At 43.1% G+C, this 27345-nt stretch overlaps 1 protein-coding gene across 1 annotated transcript in view; it reads right to left on the bottom strand.

Moving 5' to 3' along the window:
• Positions 1–27345, bottom strand: part of GPATCH2 (G-patch domain containing 2) — a 265802-nt gene that overhangs the window by 91247 nt on the left and 147210 nt on the right. Inside the window, exons 6-7 of the mRNA XM_073628372.1 lie at positions 20053–20111; positions 7893–7932 (exon numbers count right to left, since the gene is read on the bottom strand). Coding sequence (XP_073484473.1) covers positions 7893–7932; positions 20053–20111 — 99 coding nt within the window. The remainder of the gene's footprint in view (positions 1–7892; positions 7933–20052; positions 20112–27345) is intronic.

The raw sequence follows: 27345 nt of genomic DNA, 5'->3' as shown, positions 1-27345 counted from the left end.
CGCAATGAAGGATTGCCTTTCCACACTTCGAATTTCAAACACACTGAAATGTCAGGATTAAATATACAAACAATAATAGATTGATTTATGAGAATACAGTGCACTCCACTGGCCATGAATATAAAGGACACACAGTTCTGCATATCAGTGCTGGACACAGAGTGCCTGGCCACATAGAGATGTTCTGAGCCATTTAATGATCCTACATAACGATCACATTCATAGATCACAAGTGTCCCTCTGTAGGACACACATTCCTCTACAACGGTCTCTGTTTTTAGATCCAATAGAAAGATCTCCTAAAATTGATATTCAACCTTCGAGGCCTTTATCATTATATCCTTATATACTATTCACATCAAAACCCTAAATTACTGCATTGTTCATATTTTCAAACTTTATTATAACTGGTTTGTATGGGCAACATTTCTGCTGTCCAGTTACATGATCTTAATTTCATACTCCAGAAACAGAATTTTCTTTTTGTTTTTTTTTTGGTTTCTAATAAAAAAAAAAAAAAAAAAAAAAAAAAAAAACTGGGGTTGTTTTACTAAATTTGGTGCAGCTGTACATGGTGGCCAATCAGCTTCTAACTTCAACTTGCTCCATTAAGCTTTGACAATAAGCCCCCACATCTGCGCAATTTGACATGCAGTTTGACATTTTAAATCGCATGCCAAATCGCAGCCTTTTGCCAGCAACGGCACTGTCCCAATCGGAATGACGCCGACTTTGCGGCGCCACACAGATTTCCAAAAGTAGTTCCTGCACTACTTTTGGAGACTTCAGAGGCGATTTCCATAGACACCTGTGCATGAACCGCACAGATATCTTCCAAATCGCCTCTAACTCACACTGAAATGCGGGTTTGAAAGGAACTCACACGATTTCAAACCCACCTTCAGTGTGAACCATTTTTCATGCATTTTTCTTCCACTTTTTTTTTTTTGCCAAAAAAATGATCAGTGTGAAAGGGCCCTTAGCCCCTGTTCACACTGGTGCGATTTGACATGTCAAATAGGTGGCAATGGCACCGTCCTAATCTGTGCGACGCCACACCGATTTCAAAAAGTAGTTTCTGTACTACATTTTGCGATTTCCATTGACATCTGTGCAGAAACCGACACAGATGTCAGTGAAATCGCCGCTGAAATCGGGACTGACATGCGGGAGTGAAATCTTGCGAGTTCACAGCTTCATTCCCGCAGCTCAGTGTGAACCTGGGCTAAAGCCTAGAAGCTGATTGGTTACTATACACAGCTGCACCAGATTCTGCATGCTCCAGTTTTAGTAAATCCTACCAGTGTGTTTAACCACTTCCCGCCCGCCCACGTCATATGACGTCCTGGGCTTTGAGCGGGTATATCTGAATGACGATCGGTGAGGCGGAGAGCGGATCCGCTGGCGCCGGATGTAGATCATGGAGATTTCCGGCGGACCAGATGTCGCCGGAGTCTCTATGCTCATCGGAGGCCGGGCACGATGTTATGACGTCACGCCCGGCCTCTCCATTCAAAAAAATGGCGCCGCTTCGGCTGGGAAGCGGTGATCGTTTTATTTTTATTTTTTTATTTCAGACTTCCCAGCCTAGTGGTGAGATGTGGGGTCTTATTGACCCCATATCTCACTATTAAGAGGACCTGTCATGCCATATTCCTATTACAAGGGATGTTTACATTCCTTGTAATAGGAATAAAAGTGATCAAATTTTTTTTTCAAAAAAGTGTCAAAATAAAAAAAAGAAAATATAATGAACAATAAAAAAAATTTTTTTTTTTTTAAGCGCCGCTGTCCCCGTGTGCTCGCATGCAGACGCGAACGCATACGTAAGTCCCGCCCACATGCGAAAACGGTGTTCATACCATACATGTGAGGTATCGCCGCGAACGTTGGAGCGAGAGCAATCATTTTGTCCCTAGACCTCCTCTGTAACTCAAAACATGTAACCAGTAAAAAAATTTCAAGCGTCGCCTATGGGGATTTTTAAGTACCGTACATTGGCGCCATTCCACGAGCGCGTGCAATTTTGAAGCGTGACATGTTAGGTATCTATTTACTCGGCATAACTTCATCTTTCACAATATGCAAAAACATTGGGCTATCTTTACTGTTTTGTTTTTATTTAAAACACGAAACTGTTTTTTTTCCCAAAAAAAACGCGTTCGAAAAATTCCTGCACAAATACTGTGTGAGATAAAAAGTTGCAACAACTGCCATTGTATTCTCTAGGGTCTTTTCTAAAAAAACATATATAATGTTTGGGGGTTCTATGTAATTTTCTAGCAAAAAAAATGATGATTTTTACATGTAGGAGAGAAATGTCAGAATTGGCCTGGTAGGGAAGTGGTTAAGGGCCAGTTCACACCACATCCAGTCCAGTACGTTTTTTTTTTTCTGCATCAAAAACGCGTGGAAAATTCCTGATTTAAAAAAAAAACAAAAAACGCATGGAAAGTAGGGCATTTGGTTTCCAATGGCATAGTTCACACCAGTGCTGTCAGTTCCAGGGCTTTCCAGTTGCTGCATTTTTCTGACACTGGACTGTACTGGAACGCAGTAAAACGCATCAAAAAAGCACCAGAAATGCATCAAAAACACACACCGGACCCCAGTACATTGGAAAAAAAAAAATAGCAAAAAAGAAAAGAAGCATCTGGAAATGCATCAAAAATGCACTGGACTCCAGTACTTTGGAGGAAAAAACAAACAGGAAAAAAAGCATCTGGAATGCATCCGGAAATGCATCAAAAATACACTGGAACGCACCAAAAACACGCATGCAGAAAAGCATCCGGAAAACAGATCTGGAGTGCGTTTTTGTAGTGTGAACCAGCCCTAAAGCAGACCTGAACCACACCTAAACCTATAAAGCCTAAATACTTAAAAGCAGGCTTATGGTGTCATATGTGACCCTCCTATGCTGCCATCAATGGTTTAAGAATTTTAAAGACACACTGTCATAACACACATAATCACAGTTTTATAGACCCTTAGTCCTTGTTCACACTGATGCAGCTTTGAAAACTTGCTACTTCACTGCGATTTCAAAGCTGAAGATCTGTGCGATTTGCACCTCTGATTCCATTGCGGCTTGTGACTTTGTTAACAGAAGTCTATGCCAGTCGCAATGGTATTGGCAAAAAGTAATGCAGGAACCTTTTTCAGTGTCACGGCAATTTGAACGGTTCCATTGCCAACAATGGGGTGCGACTTGGAACTGTCAAATCACATGACAAATCGCACCGGTGTGCACAGGGGCTGAGGGCTCCTTCACACTGAATATTTTTTGGTAAAAAAAAAAAGGCCAAAGAAAAATGCATCCACTTAAATCCTATGGAGCTCTTCACACCGCTACGTTGGCTTTCAGTTGTGTTTTTAAAAGTCCTGCTTGCTGCATTTTCGGTGCAGTTAAAAAAGAAAAAAAAAAATGCACCAAGAACGCACCTCTCCATTAAAGGGGACAGAAACCACGGGAAAAACGCAACATACCTGTAGTAAGTGCATTGTATAGTCACATGTCCAGGAGAAAAATGCAATGCAAATGTGGCAAGAACGCAACGTTTATGCGTTTTTGCAACTGAGCAGTGTGGAAGCAGCCTTAAACAGTACATTTACAGCAATCACAAGTCATCCTTTAGATATTTCCCTGCCTTCTCCCTCCACGGAAATATCTGTATCCTGCCCCGACATCAACTCCTTCCTCTTCTCCCAACATTAGCATGGCAAGTCATGTGCCATCTTCCGCCACCCAGCTTTCACACAGAAACCAAACAATGCACATGCATGGAAATAGGGGGTCAACAGATGTCGTTTTTCAGGGCCGATATCGATTTTTCCTCCAATATTCTGGCACCCTGCTGTGGGTGGCTGGCTGGCACCCTGCTGTGGGTGGCTGACTGGCTAACACCCTGCTGTGGGTGGGTGGGTGCTTGAATGGTTGGCACCCTGCTGTGGGTGGCTGGCACCCTGCTGTGGGTGGGTGCTTGGGTGGCTGGCACCCTGCTGTGGGTGGGTGGGTGCTTGGGTGGCTGGCACCCTGCTGTGGGTGGGTGGGTGCTTGGGTGGCTGGCACCCTGCTGTGGGTGGCTGGCACCCTGCTGTGGGAGGGCAGCCTTGCTCCCTGCTGTGGGTGGCTGCACTGTCTGAGGCGAGGAAGGTGGTGGCCTTTGCCTGCAGTGCACTGCAAACCGTCTGAGTCCTGGTTTCTTCTACCGATGACATAATGGACCTCAAAATGATGAGCGCTGCCGCAGAGGGAGACCAATATCTGTAAGTTTGTGACCGATTCTTTAAAAAATGCGACTATCGGCCCCTGATAATCGGCCGACCCCTAATGGAAACCCAACACAAGAGATCGGTCTCTGTAGCTGCTGGGTCAATCACCATAATTGGAAAACTGAAAGGCGCGATATATAATAGTTTGGCGACATAGATGTGGTAAAAAGGGAGATTGTTTGTCTTTTTAATACAATGGATTTTTTATCTTGAAACTATTTTTTTGGAACCACAATGTCCCTGTAACCGAAAGAGGGTCCAGTTGATAAAACACACTCTTCTGTATGTCATTTTGCTGCTTAGTCCTTTTTATGACCCTTCTCTCTGATAGAACAAGTAAGTTGCAGCCCTCAATAGATACAATGTGACCTCCTTGAAGATTCACTCAGTTTGGTCCACTGGTGGAGATTTACTAAAAATGGAGAGTGCAAAATCTGGTACAGATCTGCATAGAAACCAATCAGCTTCCAGGTGAAGTTAGAAGCTGATTGGCTACCATGCAGAGCTGCACCAGATTTTGCATTCTCCACTTTTAGTAACCCCACAGTTTGATGTGAGTGTTGCATGCCTGCATTAAAGCCCATCTCTGGGAAAATGGAAAGTGATCCCTTGTTATTAGCTTGCTTTGTCTAGGGGGAGGGGGGAAACCATTTTACTTACCCAATCATCTGCTCCCCCGGCAGATGGTCCTCCCCTCAGTCTGGTGATGGAACATCGATCGACATCATCACACCCAATGCAGGACTATGAACCCTGCTTTGGTCTTGATGATGTCAGGACCCTAGACTACATGAGTAGAGGATCAGGTAAGTAAATTAACATTTTTTTGTTCCCCTAGACAAAAACAAGCAATTAATGCTTGCAGTGCAGGCACAGCCCCACGGCAAGCGATCATTTTTTAGCTGTCCAGAGTTGTGCTGTAAAGCAACCTAGGCTCTAAAAAAAAAAAAAAAAGAAAAAAATGCAACCTGCTGCAAAAGAGGTTAATATATACTGTGGTTCCATCCGCCAACCCTGCACAGTGCACCAGTAGAGTCTTTGAACCGGGGAGCTGCATATACATATGGCAACCCCCAATTTCCCCATGCTAGAACCATGACACCCTTACCTCTCCTTCCAACATTCACAAAGTAGAGGGTTGGGAGGAGCACGAGACAGGAGGCTCATAACAGGCGGGCTAGGGTTGCTGGATCTATTAAAGCGGAGTTCCACCCAAAAATGGAACTTCCACTTTAAGGGAAGGTGACCCCCTGACATGCCACATTTGGCATGTCATTTTTTTTTGCGGGGGGGGGGAGTGGAAACCCTCTTTTTAGATGGTTCCAGCTCCCACTTCCGACAATGCCGGTGTTCTGACATATAGTGTCCTCCTATCAGATAGTGTCCGCCCCGTACTGCGCAGGCGCAGCGCCTGCGCAGTACGGAGCAGCAGGAGATGCCGAAAATGTCCGAAGTTGATCAGCTGACCATCAGCTGTACACGGCGCTCGGGCACCTGTTAGCGATGGCTGTGTAAGAGGGCCCCTCGCGGGCTCGCTTCGCTCGCCACGCTTCGGGCACGGCCTCGCTGCGCTCGGCAACTATTTATTCTAACTCTATGTCCACTTGGATAGTAGGGAATGATCCTGGACATAGGGTAAGAATAAATGCGCAGGCGCCGTGTACAGCTGACGATCAGCTGTTGAACTTCGGAGACTTTCGGCGTCTCGTTTGTCCTCCGTACTGCGCCTGCGCAGTACAGGGCGGACAGTTCTGGATAGGGGACTGTATTCGACAAGACACCGGCGCCGCAGAGAGGAGGGGGAGATGAGCGGAGCTTCGTTCCCCCGCATCGCTGGACCCTGGGACAGGTAAGTGTCGATTATTAAAAGTCAGCAGCTGAACATATTGTAGCTGCTGACTTTTAATTTTTAAGGGCTCAAATGCCCTACTGCTGATTCCAAGGTCTTGGACTTTATTTTGACACTTGGTAAAAAGAGCAAAACAAGTCAAGTGAGAGTGGTGTTTGTGAAAATCTCATTTATCTTTTAAAAATACATTGATCCTTAACCCTTTCATGACTAAGCCTAATTTCTGACATTTGTTGCTTGCAAGTTAAAATCCGTATTTTTTTGCTAGAAAATTACTTAGAACCCCTAAACATTATATAAACTTTATATATCTATATCTATATATAGATATCTATATATAGATATATATATATATATTGATATATATGTATATATTTTTTTTTAGCAGAGAATCTAGAGAATAAAATGGCGACCGTTGCAATATTTTATGTCACACTGCATTTGCACAGTGGTCTTCGAATGCAATTTTTTAAAAAAAAAGACACTTTCATGAATTAAAAAAAAATAAACAGTAAAGTTAGCCCTATTATTTTGTATAATGTGAAAGATGATGTTACGCCACGTAAATAGATACCAAACATGTCATGCTTTGAAATTGCGCACACTCGTGGAATGGCGACAAACTACTGTACCTAAAAATCTCTATAGGCGGCACTTTAAAAAAAAAAAAAACGGTTACCAGGTTAGAGTTACAGAGGAGGTCTAGTGCTAGAACTTTTGCTCTCTCTCTGACGATCGCGGCGATACCTCACATGTGTGATTTGAACATTGTTTATATATGCGGGCGCCACTTACGTGTGCGTTTTCTTTGCTGCGCGGTGGAGGGCAGCGGGAGGGGGGGGGGCATCCCCTCCAGCTCCTCTGGTATAACAGCTGAGTGGCTTTAAGCTGCATCGGTTGTTATCCCACAGGGCCGACCGCCCGCTCTAAAAAACAGTACCGGGATGCTGCCTGCATCATCCCGGTATAACCCCTGAAAGCCGAGGCCGCATATGTGCGTACGCTCGGTGGGAAGGAGTTAAACCGGATGTAAACCCTCACATATACCCAGTGAAGTGAACAGCCTCAGATGATACATAAAGATTAAAACAAATCTCCCTACATAAGGTTTACTTGTATATCTGCTGTCTTCCCCTTTGTGCAGATAGTGTTAAAAGTCTTTCTTCATCTGTCAGCAGTGCATAGGGGTGGGTGGAGATACTGCACTTACACTGTGTGAGAGCTGATTGGAGGAAAGGGACATGGTCATCCAGCACCCAGGGCAAGGATGCAGAGTTCCCCCCCCCCCCCCCCCCCATTATTAATACATGCCATAGAATGGGTGTACCACCCTGTGTCCATTTTTTGCCCCTTTGCTTCACTTCACCAAGGGCAACTTCTCCCCTGCCCACCCCTTGTCCCGGCCCTGGTCATTGCTCTCTGCTCTGCCCCTCAAGCAGTCACAGGAGCGCTAAGAAGGAGAGGGGGCGGGACCAGCTCTCAGCAAAGCACCAAAAGGTTGATCCAGCTGCCAATCAGGCATCTGGGTGGATCCTGACTTTATTGTCAGGATCCTTCCAGAGACTGATTCAGCTTTGTGATGTCAGCTGGTAGTGGACTTTAGCGCTCTGTCAGTTGATTCTGGGTCAGAGCACAAGTAAATACACGACTGTGACCCACAAGAGAAGTATGATTAAACAAGCTTTGCCCATACTTCTCTTTTAAGTGTCAACTACTCACATCAAGCCCCCTCAGCCATACTTCCATCTATATCAGATACCCGTCTTACCTGACTATGATCTTTTCTTGCTCCGGGAGTAAACCAATGGCTGCAAAAAAAAAAGGAAAAATATGCAAGAATTATGTTACTAGGATGTAAAGTAGAATTGCACATAAACTGACCACATAGCATAACTTTTCATGAATACAACAATACTTATTGTGAAAAAAACATTTCTGCAGGTTCTCAATTTCATGGTGCTGCATAAATACATTGGGGTTGATTTGCTAAAACTCTGTGAATTGCAAAATCTGTGAATGGTAGCCAATCAGCTTCTAAGTGTTACTAAACCCAGGACCCTGCATTCACTATATCTGGTCTCCCACAATACACAGAACATGGAAATGCAATTATTTTAGTAAATATAAACCGCTAAATACCTTTTTTCATCATCAGTTAGAGCAGCCTTGTTTGTGACTTCTATGAGTGTCTGGTTAAAGCTTGTAGGAGGAATTTTCATTCTCCCATGATTGTCCTAAGAGAATGCGGGAGCCCTGACCCTCTGTCTGGCCCTATGCTGATCACATGCACTCTCCCAAGAAAAATACAAAAAGAAAAACTCTTTAGCAATACACACCAAACTGAACATGTGCAGCTTGTCCTCTAGCTCTGTAAATATCAGGAGATATATTGGAGACAGTGGAAGGAGGAGTTGATCAGAGAAGACAGGATCAAACAGCAAGCTTTACTGCATATACAGACTGATTTTACTATTGTGAATTTAAGCTAAAAACCCAAAACCTGATTGGTTTCTATGCAGAGCTGCACCTGATTTTGCACTCTCCAGTTTTGGTAAATCGACCCCAAAGAGTCCAGTGCATTCCATACAATAATGAGATCCAGGTGGGTGCCTTTGGTGGAATGGTCGAGGGCGCCACCAAAGCATAATCCAATCCAAGAGATCACCAGCACACCATTTTTAGATAAACAGACACTTTAACCACTTGCTGACCAGCCGCCGTCATATTGCGGCAGGTCGGCTCATCCCCACAAATCGCTGCACCGGTACGGTGGTCCCTTTAAGAGCTATAGCAGGCGCGTGCGCCCGCTGAATGACAGGGGAGCCAATGTGCATGGCCAGCGGCCGCGATGTCTGCTGGCCACCCGCGATCACTCCACAGAGAACCAGAACGGGGATCTGTCAATGTAAACAAACAGATCCCCGTTCTGTCAGGGGAGTACAAACTGATCATCTATTACTAGTGATCAGGAACAGTGTTTTCTCTCTGTACTCCCAGTCAGTACACTCCCCCACAGTTAGAAACACCTCCCTAGGGAACACTTAACCCCTTGATCGCCCCCTAGTGTTAACCCCTTCCCTTCCAGTGTCCTTTATACAGTAATCAGTGCATTTTTATAGCACCGATCACGGTATAAATGTCACTGGTCCCAAAAAAAAGTGACAAAAGTGTCCGATCTGTCCGCAGGAATGTCGCAGTCCTACTAAAAATAGCTGATCACCACCATTACTAGTAAAAAAAAAAAAAAAAAAAAAAATGAATAATAAAAATGCCATAAATATATTCCCTATTTTGTAGATACTATAACTTTTGCACAAACCAATAAATATACGCTCAAGGCGAATTTTTTATACCAAAAACACGTAGAAGAATACACATTGGCCTAAACTGATGAAGAATTTTTTTTTTTTTTTAAATTGGGGATATTTATTATAGCAAAAAGTAAAAAATATTGTTTTTTTTCTTTTCAAAATTGTCGGTCTTTTTTTGTTTATAGTGCAAAAAATAAAAACAGCAGATGTGATCAAATACCACCAAAGAAAGCTCTATTTGTAGGAAAAAGGGACGTCAATTTTGTTTGGGTACAGCGTCGCACGACCGTGCAATTGTCAGTTAAAGCGACGTAGTGCCGTATTGCAAAAAATGGCCTGGTCATTAAGGGGGTAAATCCTCCCGGTCCTTAAGTGGTTAATGTCACCAACAGAAAGCCGTGATGTCCCAAGGCCTCTATGGGCTTCTTCCTCCAGCAGCAGTAAAAACTGTTCTGTTGGTGACAATAAAGTGTCCTATCTATTCATCTAAACATGGTGTGCTGGTCACTTCTGCTGCATTCTATGGACTGGAGGAGGAATACGATCGCTCGGACCCCGAGTGAAGAATGTTTGGCTCTCGGTCACCCAAAAACAGGCCATTAAAAGGGATTGAAACATTATAGCTGGAGTTCCACGTTAACTAATGTTAGGACTCATGTCCCATCATGTCGCATAATGCAGAATTACCAAAAGTTCACATTCCTGAAGAGCTGGAACCAGGAGAGATTGAAACCCTCGTCCCCTCCTAGCCATATATATTGGATTTGCAATCATGTAAAAGCACGCTGTCCATGAGGGACATGTATTGGATTTGTAATAAAATAAAAACATTCGGCTAGCAGCAGATTATGTCTGCTTTACACTTTAGGACACGATCAGTATATTTTTACACTGGATTGGTTATATAAAGAAAAACAAAGCTGGTGCCAGATAAATCCCGGCTGTTTAGTGGAGAATAGAAGGAAAAATAGTGAAGCAGCCGCGGTGATGTACGGCGAGGTGGACAGATCTCCGGAGTCAGGTAACCGAGGAACCTAGAAAATTACCGCCAGCGCCTAACTTTTTTGCAGCCTTTCTTTCTGCCATATATCAGTGGAATCGTATGAGAACCAGTATCTATAAATCTGATATCTGGATCCACATCTGTACACAGGTTGGCTCCTACATTCTCAGTTTAAATCTGTTGTAAAGATATAGATATATACGGTATATATATATATATATATATATATATATATATATATAAAAAAGCATTATATTCATAGCTGTCTAACCTCCTCTTCTGGGGTCCCCTTCCGGTGCTCCAGGCTCCTCCTCTTCTGTGTGTGCCACCATAGGAATCTGCTTCCTATTGTGGCACATGTGTGGACTCACTCCAGAGACAGGCTGTGTGTGACCATTGACACACACAGCGTGGCTCAGCCTGCTTCACTGGATTTAACTGACAGCGGCAGGAGCCAATGGCTTCCACTGCTCCCAGCCAAGCCTGAGTAAAGAGAGGAGAGAAGACCTGCAGAAGAGCACAGCATGGGATCCATACAGGAAGCCGGTAAGTATTTGAAGGGGGGGGAACAGGCACTGAAAGGTTTTTCACCTTAAAGTGGTTGTAAACCCCACTGAGACATTTTTACATACCTGTATAGGTAAGCCTATAATAAGGCTTACCTATATGTACTGAAAATATCTCCTAAATGTGCACCGTTTAAGAGATATTTACCTTGTAGTGCGCCAATGATGTCATCGGCGCATGCGCAGTGAAGAAACGCCCCCGTGCCCTTTCTTCCCCAGCGTGTGCCGTAACTGGCAGCTCCCGCACGGATGCGCGGGAGTGACCTCACACGGCTCAGACCAGTCACAGAGCTGGAGTCTGCAGCCCCGGAAGGAAGAGGGGCAAAGATGGATTCTTCCACCAGCGGGCACAACGCAGACATTGTGGGCTTCCTGTGATGCATAATAGCCCATTATCCTTTTACTTTGCAGGGGAATAAAGAGGAAGTAAAACGCACCAGGGTTTACTTCCTCTTTAATACACAGAATGCATTAAAGTGGTTGTAAATGTTGAAGGTTTTTTACCCTTAAGCCTCGTACACATGATCGGACTTTCCGCCAACAAAATCGTTGGCAGACATGTTACGGAATCGGAGGCGATAACGCGTTATTTATTATTGGCCTTGGAGTTATTGCTTTGACATTATTTTTTGGTTGAATAATAATGATTTGATTTTGTATATTTTCTATATTTTTGGATGCATAGAATGCCCTTTTTGGTTAAGTTCTATTGGCAGATAGCATGTCTAATTTTATTTGTTTTCTTTTTTTAATGCACAATATAAAATTGTGTAGAATGATGCTTGGCTATGTGTTTTACTTCAAATGACAGTTTGGGAGTAGACAGTTACATTTAAAAAAATACAACGTAAAATTAACAAGGGACACCAACATAGTTGTATCTTTGTTATTAAAAACTACGGGATAATGGTGATGTGGTAACTTGCCCAAATAAAAAATAAAAAACATAATAATATTATTCTTGATATCACTAGAAAAAAAAAGTCTTTGAAAATTTGTTTGCAATAATTCCATCAGTATCACCAGCAAAGCAGCTTCATTATTATCCCATTAGAGAAGAAGAGAATTGTGCGTAGAGTTGCCACCTCATCCCTTTAAACCCAAACACTTTTGAATCACACAGGTTCTGAGGCTAATTAAATGCAGATAAGGCACCAAGTGAGTTTAATTACCACTTTAATCTGCCGCAGAACCTGTGTAATTAATATGTGTTCGGGTTTAAAGGGATGAGGTGGGAACCATAATTGTGCACTGCATTTCATAATCTGCTACGTCACAAATGTTAATTCTCCATTACGAACGCTAGTTTACAAGACCGACCGCTTCTGGCTCGTCCTTGCTTCCGATCATGCGTGTTTGTACTTTGGACTTTTGTCCGATGGACTTGTGTACACACGCTCCGAAAATTCGAAAAACACACATTTGTCCGCGGAAAATTTGAAAACCTGTGATCCAACATTTGTCCACTGAAAATCTGACAACAATTGTCCGATGGAGCGTACACACAGTCGGATTTACCGCCAACAGCCTGTCATTGAACATTTCCTGTTGGAAAGTCTGATCCTGTGTACGGGGCTTTAGAGACCTTTTGCACTGGGGCATCGGCAGTAAAGCGCCGCTATTTTTAGCGACGCTTTACTGTCATTTTAGCGGTGCTTTTCGCCTGCCAGTGGGTGCTTTTAACCCCCCCCCCCGCTAGCAGTCAAAAAAGGGTTAAAAGCATGCAGCAGCGATTCGGTGGCGCTGCCCATTGATTTCAATGGGCAGGGGCGCTTTAGAAGTGGTGAATACACCTCTCCTAAAGAGTCGCAAAGATGCTGCTTGCAGGACTTTTTTTTTTTTGATGTCCTGCCAACGCACCGCTCCAGTGTGTATCACTTGAGGCCAGTCACTTTACTGGGTATATGTGAGGGTTTACATCCACTTTAACCACTTAGGCTCGATTCACACCTATGCATGTTGCTTTTGAGCGTTTTTGGAGGTTTTTTTTTCATGCTTGCCACGTTTTTGAGCAGCGTTTTTGCGGCGTTTTTGCCACGATTTGCGTTTTTTTTTTTTTTTTACAGTTTTTTTTTACAGTCTAAAAAAAAAAATAAAAAAAAAAAAACGGCAAAAACACGATTTAAAAACGCATCAAAAACGCTGCAAAAACGGTGCACTTGCGTTTTTGATGCTTGTCCATTGAAATCCATTACATGCAAAACGCTGCTTTTTGCATGAAAAAAAGTCCCCGACCCTTTCCAAAAATGCAGAGAAACAAAAAGGCATTGATGTGAACATGTTCCATAGGAACCCATGTTAAAAAATTCCCGTGCATTTCTGCAAAATGCATCAAAAAACGTGCTAGTGTGAATGGAGCCTTAAGAACCGAGCCTCTTTCTGAGATTTGTTGTTTACATGTTAAAAACAGTTTTTTTTTGCTAGAAAATTATTTAGAACTTCCAAACATTATACTTTTTTTTTTTTCCTAACACCCTAGAGAATAAAATGGCGGTCGTTGCAATAATTTGTCACACCATATTTGTGCAGCGGTCTTACAAGCGCACTTTTTTTGGAAAAAATACACTTTTTTTAATTAAAAAATAAGACAACAGAAAAGTTAGCCCAATTTTTTTTATATTGTTAAAGATAATACTACACCGAGTAAATTGATATCCAACATGTCACGCTTCAAAATTGCGCCCGCTCGTGGAATGGCAACAAACTTTTACCCTTAAAAATCTCCATAGGCGACGTTTAAAAAATTCTACAGGTTGCATGTTTTGAGATACAGAGGAGGTCTAGGGCTAGAATTATTGCTCTCACTCTACCAAGCGCGATACCTCACATATGTGGTTTGAACACCGTTTTCATATGCGGGCGCTACTCATATATGTGTTCGCTTTTGCACGCAAGCTTGGCGGGACAGGTCGTGTTTAAAAAAAAAAAAAAAAAAAATCATATTTATTTTACCTATTATTTTCATTTTTACACTATTCTTTAAAAAAAATGGTGTCACTTTTATTCCTATTACAAGGAATGTAAACATCCCTTGTAATAGAAAAAAAGCATGACAGGACCTCTTAAATATGAGATCTGGGGTCAAAAAGACCTCAGATCTCATATTTACACTAAAAAACAATTTAAAAAAAATTACTATTTTTTAAATGTATTTTTTAAATTACAAAATGCCCTTTAAGAGCTATGGGCGGAAGTGACGTTTTGATGTTGCTTCCGCCCTTCAATGGTATGAAGACGGGTGGGGGCCATCTTCCCCTCACTCGTCTCCACACCCAGCAGGGAAGAGCATACGATCGCCTCCGCCACTGCTGACGGCTCTGGAAAGCAGCGGAGGGCACCAGAGCGCGGCAGGCCCCTCTCCCGCCGCCGATAAAAAATATCTTGCGGCGATCCGGAAGTGGTTAACAAGTATTTAACCCTTGTAGTGTGGGATGCCCACTCCAGGCGTATAGTTTACGAATCCTGGAGTTTATTCTAAAGAAAATCTTTACATATACCCACTAGTGACTGTGATACACAGAAATGAAATAAATCCTCCAAAAGTTGTACCTGTTTATCTGCAGTCTACTCTTCTCTACATCAGTTCAAAGTCCAGAATCTATACAACTTGTCTGAGCGTTCAGAAAAAAGGGGGCGGGGAGCTGATGTTACACTCTGCAGAACTCAGTGAGGAGAGCTCTGGGAGCCGATTGGAGGAAAGGGATACCCCCCCCCCCATACACAGCACACAGGAACAGAGCTGATGCTGTCAATCAGTTAGAGGTCCCTCCCCTGTCAGAAGTGATTCATTCTGATAGAGGAAGGAAGCAGCAAACAGAAATGACACTGAATGCTCTGGATTGAGACAAGCACACACTATAGAGGAATATCCTTTGTTAATATTTCATATCTGAGGTTTACAACCACTTTAAAGTAGACGTCCACTCTAACACTAAAATCCCTGCATCTATAGATATCCACAATCTAACACTAACCTATCTAGCCCTGTAAAGAAGAAATCAGCATACATACCTTTTTTGAAGCAGATCCGATCCCACGCTGAGCTGTCAGCTGCGGCTTCACTGTGTAGGTGGGTGCAGAGGACACAGCCGACAACGGAAGCCCCATAGTAAGTCTATGGGTGACATCACTCCCCATTCATTTCACAGCCGTTGTTGGCTGTGTCCTCTGCAGAGCTTCCACCGCTGGAGACCGGATCGGATAGGCTTCAGAAAAGGTACGTATACTGATTTCTTTTTTACAGGGCCAGATAGGTTAATGATAGATCGTGGATGTCTGTAGATGCAGGGATTTTAGGGTTAGGGTGGACTTACACTTTAATGTGTTCTTCTTTATGAACAGATTTTTAAATGGATAATTGAACTGGACCAGGACTACTAATTGAAAATGACAATGACCTAGAGACATTCACACACCTGGGCTGTATGGAGAGAGCTTAAGCCCAGGATCACACTGATGCGGTGCAGGGAATATAATTTGCACAGGAATCACAGCACATTCTCATGCGAATTACATGCAATGTCTCTGGGGTGCGATTTGAGCCATGGATTTATATGGCTCAAATTGCACCGCATTCGCACCAAACTTGTGCAGAACCCTTTTTTAGTCAACACCACAATCAAATCACATGGGCGTTCTTGTGGATTGCAATTTTGATACGTGCGGAATCCGCTGCGAATTTTCTGTGCATTCGCACCGCATCTAGTATGAACTGAGGCTAAAGTGTTACTAAACTCACAACAGTAAAATAAGTATGTATATGCAGTATAGTATACTGCTTGCTATACTCACCGTGGAACCTAAGGGGTTAATCCTCCGCATCGAGTAAAAAGGCTGTTTGATCCTTGTCCGATTCTACTTTACTGTCCACAATCCATCTGCTGATAATACAGTGCCCTAGGAGGCACTCTGCACATGCTCAGTTTGGTGTGTATTGCTAGAGAGTTGTTTTTTTTGGGGGGGGAGGGTGCATGTGATCAGCACAGGGCCAATCAGCACTGTCCAGAGGGTCAGGGGTCATGCAGCCTCACAGGACAGTCAGAGGAGAATGAAAACTCCTCCTACAAGCTTTAACCAGTGCTCGGCCGGACACAGATAGGAGTCACAAGACTGCTATATACTGCTGATGAAAAAAGGTATTTAGCAGTTTATATTTACTAAAACTATTGCATTTCCATGTTCTGTGTACTGTGGGAGATCAGATATAGTGAATGCAGGGTCCTGGGTTTAGTAACATTTTAAAGTTATCACCACAATTACCCACCTGTATCTCACTTATCAAATTCTACCTTCATGGCCTTGGCAGGAGTCACAACATTCTATTTTTAAAAGGCCCTACTGTATTTTGAATAGGTGCATACAATGATAGTGCCCATTCAAAAAACAAAAAACAAAACAGTGTTTTGACCTAAAAGTGTTATATTAATGATGGTGATTTCAAAGCTATAGGGGTTAATTTAAGTGTAGAATATGCAGAAGAAAGGAAGCAGAACATAAGCCCTCTGGCTCTTCTCGCCGTGGCTAAAATCAGGCCATTTTTCGCCCGGCCGTCCCCCTGTAGAAGCCAGTTACAGAGAAAGCTCTTTGTTATAGCTGTAAGTTCATGAGAATTGATGCTAGTCATTAATCTCAAATGCAGAACCCTAGTCAAATGCTTTGTGAAAGTCCACGTTTGACATCCACATTATTCCCCCAGTCAAGCGTATCTTATTCCAACGCACAGCATAATTAATTGCTCCTGCATTTAACCACTGAACTGGCTATATTTGTAGGGGATGTAAAGTGCTCTGACCTTTTGCATAAAAATTCAAATTCCCAAAGGACAGATAACAATACGGCAATATAACTAAAAAATTTCAAAACAGATTTATTAAATGTGATTGACCCACTTTTGCAAATCGATAAGCTTTTATATGTATGATTGCGCTCACGACACAGGACCTGCTTACCAAACATGGAAACTGCTAAAGCATTAAAGCAGCGATTTGCACCTTGCATCATAATAAAACCTGAAACTCCATTTGTATACCCTGGAAAAATACAGGGAGAATAGAGGAGGCTTCCCATGGCTCTAGGATTACAGTTAAATGCCAAAAAGATAAAAAAAAACAAAAGCAAAACAAAAAAAAAACAAAAAAAAAACAAGTTAATGCAGGTATGTACTCAGAAAAAAAAATATATTGTATATATTATATAATTATATTGAAAATAACTTGGAACCAGGCTCTTGTAAAACACTTTACAGTAGAACCCAAACTGGGATTGAAAAAAGCAGCACATTGAGCCAATCAGTCGTGATTCAGTGCTTATGTGCCAACAAAGAACTTGCTAATAGTAGAAAAGTGTAAAGCTAAAAGAAAGGGTGCTCCAGCCTAGGGCATTACCTTTATACACCATAAACAATTATTGAACTCACAAACTAATGTGAAAACAAGCTCATCAATACAAAACAAGAAGCCACGCAGGTCTACAAAGGCTTATGCGTTTCAAGGGGAATCCCCTCTTTGGCTCTGAAGAAGAGGGGATTTCCCTTGAAACGCGTAAACCTTTGTAGAACTGCATGGCTTCTTCCCGCTATAAGAAGTTGTGCAGTAGTCTCGGCGTATCTGTTTCCGGATTGTGTTTATGAGCTTGTTTTCACATTTACACAATACAATCCAGAAACCGATATGACAGGACTACTGCACCAACTTCTTATCGCGGGAAGAGGCCATGCAGTTCTACAAAGGGTTACCTGTTTCAAGGGAAATCCCCTCTTCTTCAGAGCAAAAGAGGGGATTCCCCTTGAAATGCGTAAGCCTCTGTAAATCTGTGTGGCTTCTTGTTTTGTATTGATGAGCTTGTTTTCACTTTGGTTTGCGAGTTGAATAATTTTTTTTATTTCATTAATACTTGGTGTATAAAGGTTGGCTGGGGCGCCTTTTCTTTTGTCTTTACATTGTTTAGCGTGGGACTATCCCAGTCCCAGGAGGGCAGTAAAGCGTGATGGCCATTGGAGATTCAAAGTGAAGCATAAACAGAGAGAGTCTATTGTCTTTCTGCACCATACTCAAGCGCAGGAGGATTTTCTATTACTATCTATAGTAGAAAAGAGCAGAGTAAGAGAGAGATGAGCTCATCAGACTACTACTGCTCCTTCACTGTCCAATCACAGGCCGAGGGATGTGGGGACCAGACCTAGTTGCATTACATTAAGCTCTGCGGGGGGCCCCCCCTCCCCATAGCACCTTGTCCCCATGTTGAACGCTGGGCTGTGGGGGGTCTGCAGGCAGGGGGTTTATCAGAATTTGGAGACTCCCTTTAAAAACAAAACAAAAAAAAAATGTCCCCCGATGTAGATCCATCGTCAATCATAATTCCCACCGCCATCGCTGGATCTGGGGAAAAAAAAAAAAAAAGCTCCGCTCGCAACAAACGCACCCGCCGCGTGACATTTCTTAAATAGCTAAGAGACAAGACCACCCGGCGATGTCACCAGGTTGCATCGTCCCCCTGTGACGTCAGCGCCGCCACCCCATAGCTATTTAAGAACTGTCACGCGGCGGGAGGCAGACCACAGGATCGTTCGTCATAAGCGGAGCTTTTTTTGGGTCCAGCAGTGGCGGCGGTGTCGTGATTGACGATGGATCTACACCAGGGGACATTTAAAAAAAAATAAATAAAGGACTAGTCAAAAACACTTGTACTATTTTTATTAACTTTTACACTTTTTTTAGCGAGTAGGTGGGGATACTCATTCATATAAGGGGGAGGGGGGGATCTTCCAGATTCTGATAAGCTCGTCGCCTGCAGATGCCCAAAACCACAGCACAGGGTTGTGGGGAAGAGGCCCTTGTCCCCATCAACATGCAGAGCCCCCCTGCCCCAAAGCACCCACCAAGGGCATGTAGCCTGGCATTGTTCGGGGGGGGGCTTGCTTGCCCCCTCCCTTTCCTGACTTGCCGGGCTGCATGCTTGAATAAGGGTCTGGCATTGATTTTTTGGGGGAAACCCACGCCATTTAAAAAAAAAAAAAAAAAATTGCCGTGACGTTCCCCTCCAAATCCATACCAGACCCGAAGCTCCTTCCTGTCAGTGGAGATGTACCGGTTTTTGTTTTCCTGCAAAGGTATAAAAACTGGCCCAACCCTTAGTAAAAGCACCACACAGTGATGCACCAAGCACTGTTAGGCACACATTTAACCTGATCTCCCCTGATGTTAACCCCTTCCCAGCCAGTGTCATCAGTACAGTGACAGTATAGATTTTTAGCACTGATCACTGTATTAGTGTCACTGGTTCCCACAAAGTGTCAGTTAGTGTCAGACTTCCCGCCATACTATCACAGTCCCGCTATAAGTCGGTGATCGCCACCATTACTAGTATAAAAATAAAGAACTAAAAATTCCAGTATATATACACACCCTAGTTTGTACACGCTATAACTTTTGTGCAAACCAATCAATATATGCTTATTAGGAATTTTTTTTTACCAAAAATATGTGGCAGAATACATATTGGCCTAAATTTATAAAGAAATTCGATTTTCTATTTTTTTTTTTAATTGGATATGTTTTATAGCAGAAAATAAAATATATATTTTTTTCTTTTTCAAAATTTTCAGTCTTTTTTTGTTTATAGCGCAAAAAATAAAAACCCAGAGGTGATCAAATACCACCAAAAGAAAGCGCTATTTGTGGGAAAAAGATGATAGAAATTTAATTTGGGCACAGTGTTGCATGACCGTGCATTTGTCAGTTAAAGTAACGCAGTGTCAAAAAGCAAAAAATGGCCTGGTCAGGAAAGGGGGTAAAATCTTCCAGAGGTCAAGTGGTTAATGTGAGCAACTGCTGAAATAAGTATCCATAACCAAATACAGATATTGAAATGTAAAAGTTTTTCAGAAGAGCCAACGTGCAAAGCTAACCCCTCAATAGACATCACAATGGCAACGGAAGGAAAGCGCTGCATCCGGGAACAGGCTTGTGTCTGACAGTCAGGAACATGAGGCCCCCATACATCATACAGAAATGAGGAGACTTATGAAATCAAAGTGAAGGTGGTACTTACTCGGGATCCTGGGAGAAATGTACAAGGCGATCATTACTGCTTACTCCGGGGCTGCTGATCTGTACAGAAAAAGATACAAAATTGCTATTATTTCTTCCTATCCTCTAAATACAAATACCACTGCAAGCAAATAAATAACAGCATCTAATTCATTAAAACATATTGCCATTTCTAGGAATTTATTCTTCACTTTAGGATTTGTAGGAGACATTCGGGGCAACTGCGCACCCAGAATTGCTGTTTCATTGCCAAGCAGCCATATGACAGCTTTAAAGCCAATGGGTTCTTTTTTTGAAGCAGAACGCCTGCCGAAAACAACAGGATAAAAAGTGAATAAACTATTAAAATATAGAATAATAAAACCAGCTTTTGCTGCGAGAGTCACCTGCGGAGATTCCCTGTCAGAACTTTTTTCAGCCACTAGACGTCCCGATGGCCAGCATTATTCAACCTACTTCCTCTGAGCACAGGTCATCCTGGACCCTTGCCCAGACTGTGACTGGACAGCGAAAGGAGAAGCAGCACAGTGATGAGTTCATCTCTCGGTCATTCTGCTCTCTTTTCCTATTAGTATTCTTCTTATCACTTCTAAGCTGCATGCAGGTAGCCCAAAGAAAGTGAATGAGTAAGCATTGGCTGTATGGACTCACCTGCACAGCTGAAATTGGCTTATACTGTACATGGGATGTAACGGGCCCATACGCCCGTTCCTGGGTATTTGGACTCTTCTGCATGGCTCAATTTTTATTTTATTTTTTCTTTGATTACTGAGCAAACATTAAACTGGTAAGAAAATAAGACCCCTTTCACACCAAAAAAAACCACCTTAGCGTTATTACCGCGGTAAAATTAACACAACGCTGCAAGCGTTTTAACAGCGTTTTTCAAGCGTTATTGAAGCATGTGTTATTGATGCTATCTTTCTGCTTGCATGTTTATCCTTTGTGAGATCATGTGTAACAAGCAGTGTCTTGTTTTACTTCAAATCTTCATTTTTCTGGGATTAATTCTTTTTTTTTTTTGCACTTTAATTTAGTTTTTTTGGCACTTTGATGGTCTGTTTAATCATTCTGACCTTCCCACAAGCTCAGTCCTGTTGTTGTAGATGCTCTCTTTTCTGCTTGCATATTTACCTTTTTATGAGATCATGTGAATTTTCTACAGCTCAGGGCGGATTATAGGCGCTATTCAGGCGTTTTTACAGCGTTTTCAATTCATTTCAATGGAGAGGGGCGTTTTTGAAGCGCTTTTTTCAATGCCCAAAAGCTGCTCCAAAGATGCTGCTTGCAGGACTTTTCTCAACGCCCCGCCAGCGCAACGCCTCAGTGTGAAAGGGTCCATTGAGCATGGGGAGCATTTTATGAGCGTTTTAATAGCGTTATTTTTAGCGCTAAAACACTGCAAAAACGCCTTGGTGTGAAAGGGGTCTTAGATCCCTTTCACACTGGGGCATTTTTCAGTCACTTTAGCGTTAAATAAAAGCACCTGTAAAGTGCCTGAAAGAAGCCTCATCTGCAATCCCAATGTGAAAGCCCGAGTGCTTTCACACTGGGGCGCTGCGCTGGTAGGGCGTCAAAAAAAGTCCTGCAAGCAGCTTCTTTGCAGCGCTTTCGTGTTTTTGCTGGGTGCGCCGATGGCCCAAGCCCTTTCACACTGCCAGCGCCCGAAAAACGCCTGAAAAATGCCCCAGTGTGAAAGGGGTCTTAAGCGGCGCTTTACCAGTGTTTTTCAGGCGCTGGCAGTGTGAAAGGGCTCGGGCTTTCACATTGGGATTACAGATGAGACTTCTTTCAGGCGCTTTTTTTAACGCTAAAGCGCCTGAAAAATGCCTGAAAAACGCCCCAGTGTGAAAGGGGTCTTAGTGTCTGTGGCCAATTAAAAAATAAATTTGGATTCAGCTTAAAATTTATATTGGATAATGTAAGCTCCTTGAGGGTAGGGACTGATGTGAATGTACAATGTATATGTAAAGCGCTGCGCAAATTGACGGCGCTATATAAGTACCTGAAATAAACAATTCTGAAGAAAAAAAAGGGGGGGGGGGGATTCTAAAGTCTAAGCGACTATGAACTGGTCTGGCTAACAGTGCCCGATGATACCCTCTTTTCTATCTCCCTAAAGAACTGGGAGAGGATTTGATTGGCTCCTGTGGGCTCTTGCATAATTTTAGGGCCCCCTGCACTGCACAGGTGCACTTTAACATAGTCCAGACTGCTTAGAAATCAGCCATAGATCTGTATTTCCCCTTTGCAGAAAATTACACATCTCACAGCACAATTTCCAGGGAGCTGTCTGCTAGCGCGGCTGTAATCATAATCGTTGTAGAATTACTACAGCATTATTTGTTCAGCTTGGCGGTTTGCGGAGCCATTCCTGCTGTGTGCAAATAGCTGCACAGGATCCGCGCTGCTTGTTTGTCTTCGTCTAAACGGGACGGAAAACTAAACAATGTTTATAGAGGCCGAAGTCTCAATTCTTCCCCACGGTGCCGAGATCCTAAAGAGGACCTGTATAGTCGTAATTAACAAAAGGCTGCGAGGAAGGAGGACGGGGGAAGGTAGATACTTTTCTGAGCGTCTGGTTTATGAGAATGGCAGAATTGCCAACATTTTATTTAAATATATTAACCACTGAAGGACCGAGACTCTTTTTTAGATGTGTCGTTTACAAGTTAAAAACATTTTTTTTTGGTAGAAAATTACTTAGAACCTCCAAACATTATACTTTTTTATTTTTTCTAACACCCTAGAGATTAAAATGGTTGTTGCAATACTTTCTGTCACACTGTATTTGCGCAGCGGTCTTGCAAGCACATTTTTTTTGGAAAAAATACACATTTTTGAATTAAAAAAGTAAGCCAACAGTAAAGTTAGCCCAAATTTTTTTTATACTGTGAAAGATGATGTTACACCGAGTAAATTGATACCCAACATGTCACACTTCAAAATTGCGCCCGCTCATGGAATGGCGACAAACTTTTACCCTTAAAAATCTCCATAGGTGACGTTTAAAAAATTCTACAGGTTGCATGTTTTGAGTTACAGAGGAGGTCTAGGGCTAGAATTACTGCCCTCGCTCTACTGATCGCGGTATCGGCGATACCTCACATTTGCTGTTATAACATTGTTTTCATATGCATTCGCTTCTGCACGCGAGCTCGGTGAGACAGGGTGTGTTTAAAAAAATGTATTTTTTTTCTTATTTATTTTACCTTTTATTTTTACACTATTTTAACTGCTTGCCGACCGCCGGCCGTCAATTGATGGCCAGGCGGCGCAGCTCTCGTTGCGGGCGGACGTCATATGACGTCCTCGCTTTCCTAGGCCACAAGGGGGCGCGCGCGCGCCGTGTCACTAGGCACCTGGTGCGCGTGCCCGGCGGCCGCGATGTCCGCCGGGCACCCGCGATTACCGGTAACACAGCAGGACCATGGATCTGTGTGTGTAAACACACAGATCCACGGTCCTGTCAGAGGAGAGGAGACCGATGATGTGTTCCCAGTACAGCGGAACACCGATCGGTCTCCTCCCCTAGTGAGTCCCCGCCCCCTACAGTTAGAATCACTCCCTAGCAACACAGTTAACCCCTCGATCACCACCTAGTGTTAACCCCTTCACTGCCTGTCACATTTATACAGTAATCAATGCATTTTTATAGCATGGATCGCTGTATAAATGTGAATGGTCCCAAATATGTGTCAAAAGTGTCCGATGTGTCCGCCGCAATATTGCAGTCATGATAAAAATCGCAGATCGCCGCCATTACCAGTAAAAAAAATTAAAAAAATAAAAATGTTATAAAACTATCCCCTATTTTGTAGACGCTATAACTTTTGCGCAAACCAATCTATATACGCTTATTGCGATTTTTTTTTTACCAAAAATATGTACAAGAATACATATCGGCCTAAACTGAGAAAAAATTTGTCTTAAAGAAAAAAAAATTGGATATTTATTATCGCAAAAGGTAAAAATTATTGTGTTTTTTTTAAAACTTGTCACTCTTCTTTTGTTTATAGCGCAAAAAATAAAAACCGCAGACGTGATCAAATACCACTAAAAGAAAGCTCTATTTGTGGGGAAAAAATGATAACAATTTCATTTGGGTACAGTGTTGTATGACCGCGCAATTGTCATTCAAAGTGCGACAGCGCTGAAAGCTGAAAAATGGCTTGGGCAGGAAGGGGGCGAAAATGCCCTGTATTGAGGTGGTTAAAAAAAAAATTGTGTCACTTTTATTCCTATTACAAGGAATGTAAAAATCCCTTGTAATAGAAAAAAACCATGACAGGACTGGAAATGTGAAAGATGATGTTACGCCGAGTAAATAGATACCAAACCTGTCACGCTTTATAATTGCACGCACTTGTGGAATGGCGACAAACTACGGTACCTAAGAATTTCCATAGGCGACACTTTACATTTTTTTTTACGGTTACCAGGTTAGAGTTACAGAGGAGGTCTAGTGCTAGAATTATTGCTCTCGCTCTGACGATCGCATCGATACCTCACATGTGTGATTTGAACACCATTTACATATGCGGGCGTGACTTTGGTATGCGTTTTCTTTGCTGCACGAGCTCGCGGGGACGGGGGCGCTTTAAAATGTTTTTTTTCTCTTATTTATTTTATATTTACAAATTGCCATTCTGAAGCTTCCCTCCAACCACTTTGCATATTATTTTATATAATGTGATTCTGTACTTGCCAAACATGCTGCAGAAATCTCCCTCCACTGAGTCTGGTTGCAATCATTTTAAAGTGGTTGTAAACCCTTACAGGCCACTTTTTGCTACAGGTAAGCCTATAATAAGGCTTACCTGTAGCTACCCCGGATATCTCCTAAACCTGCACGGTTTAGGAGATTTCCCCTGTATCTGTATGTGCCGACGTCATCGGCACCAAAGGCATGTACGTGCCGTTTGCTTCAGTGAGTGTGCCGTTATCGGCGGTTCCCGCATGCATGCGCGGGAGTGACGTCATTGCGGCTCCGTCCAATCACAGCGCCAGAGCCGCAATACCCAGAAGTAACCCTGGGAGCAATGTCAATGGCCGGTGCTGTGTACGGGCACCGCAGCAAGGGCTTTGAACTCCGGTGAGTATTACGTAATGAGCTAGTATGCTATGCATACTAGGTCATTATGCCTTTGTCTTGCAGGTGTTAGTTTTTTGTTTTTCAAAGTGGGTTTACAACCATTTTAACTGTGGGCAGCTGAAGCTGCTGCCCATTGACTTCTTGGATTTACACAGACACACAGAGGCACACCTCCAGCTCTGCAGCTCTCATTGGCCCTCTTATGACTCATCCCCCTCCCTTCCTGGCAGACTCTCATGAGAGTAAGAGAGAGAGATGTGCATGATGTCATAAGCCTAGGCTTTTTTCCAGACAAGAAACAGGAAGTGGGCTGTATAAGGTATTTACTGGCAGAAAAAAATGTTTTACTATCCAAAGTTAAAACAACAAGGACAGAAGATTTAATAGATGGAAAGATGAAAAATGATTTTAAGCTCCACTCTAAATGCAAGCAGTATAAGTACAGTGGAACCTCAGTTTGCGAGTAACGCGGTTAACGAGCGTTTTGAAAACCGAGCACTGTATTTCTAAAATTCCTAACTCGGTTTGCGAGTGTCGTCTCACATAACGAGCAGGATTCAGGCCAAAAGCGGTGTGCAGTACGATTTTTGGCCTGAGGTGGGGGGCGCCAGAGCCAAGCAGAGCCCAAAGTCGCCGATCGGCGCCGTTCGGAAATGCATGGAAAGGCCCAAGGACACTTCGGCTGACCTCGGCAAACCTCGGAAAGGCTTGTGAATGGAGTCTTTCTGAGGTTTGCCGAAGTGTCCCTCGGGCCTTTTCGGCCGTTTCCGAGGCTCTCCGGCGCCCCCCGCCTCTGGCCGCATGCGGTATTGCATCCCATTGCAGAACAAATTATTTTCCTTTCTATTTACTTCAATGGGAAAACTCGCTTTGATATGCGAGTACACTGGATTACGAGCATACTCCTGGAACGGATTATGCTCGTAATCTGAGGTTCCACTGTATCTGAACTTGAACTGGTTTCAGCCTCATGAAGCACCAGAGCTTAGACTAGAAGAGGGAGAAGCAGCCCAAGGAGCCAATCAGTTGTCCTGCAGTGCTCACCTGCTAACAAGGAGGAGGAGAGAGCAGCATGACAGAGATGAGTTTTTTTGCCTGCTGCCTTTTCTTTCACTGTCCAATCACAGGTCGGGGGAGAGACAAGACCTGCAAGTGTTACTTAACTGTAGCAGAGAAAACATAGGTCTCTTCCCCTGACAGAAAACATTGCACTGTGCAGCAGAGCTGTGCAAAAGTCAGGACTGGGCGGACAGAAATACAAACTTATTACGCTTTATTGAAATTGCATATAAATGTAGAAAGACATCCAGAGAAAAGTACTAACCGAGGGGGTCCTCCAATTGAATTAGTGGTCGGTTCCATCCTGGTGAATTGCAGCCCACATGATATACCTGTAGTTTTAGCGCAGAGGAACATCCTGGATTAATGTGAGAATGAGGTTTTCATGCTCCTGTGGCCGGTTATCCCCAGAATACAGTAATCCATTTTCTCCAGCCTGGCTGGAAGAATGGCGCGGTGTTGCCTATGTCATGCTTAGTTAAAGGTCCATGATCACATTATCGCATGGAGGAGCTGACACTTTTATTCGGTTTACACTGTCTTCTATGTACAGGCAACTGATTTCCTTTTCCAGGGCTGCTGACAACCCTTTCCACACTATATTAATCTTGTTTACTGACTTATCTTGATACGAATATCAGAAAACTGAACTTTTTATCTGGTGCAGAAAATAAACAAGGTGTCGACAGAAGCAGAAGCTATTTTCTGGTTTTAAATTGCTTGTTTACCCGCAGCTTTTTTCTGCATGAGAAGGGGGAAAGGGAAAAAATAGCAACATTTAAAGGGAACCTGTCAGGATAGAAATACAGGCGCAGTCATTGCTGACTTTGGGTTAAAGCTTCACTCCGGGCACCGGGAAAAAAAAAAAAAACTTGCATAAGGGCACCGCAAGGCTTAAAGGGGTTGTAAAGACAGAAGGTGTTTTATCTTATTGCATTTTATGAGTTAAGATAAAAATCCTTCTGTGTGCAGCAGCCCCCCTCAGCCCTCCTAATACTTACCTGAGGTCCCTCTCTGTCGAGCGGTGTCCACAAGTCTTAGCCGTCCGAGATTCTCCTTCCTGATTCGCTGAGACACAGCAGCGGTGCCATTGGCTCCTGTTGCTGTCAATCAAGGTCAGCTAGCCAATCAGGAGAGAGA

The sequence above is a fragment of the Aquarana catesbeiana genome, linkage group LG04, assembly GCF_042186555.1.
Source record: "Aquarana catesbeiana isolate 2022-GZ linkage group LG04, ASM4218655v1, whole genome shotgun sequence".
NCBI lineage: Eukaryota > Metazoa > Chordata > Amphibia > Anura > Ranidae > Aquarana > Aquarana catesbeiana.
Note: the sequence above shows the minus strand (reverse complement) of the source record. Positions and strands in the feature narration are given on the sequence as shown.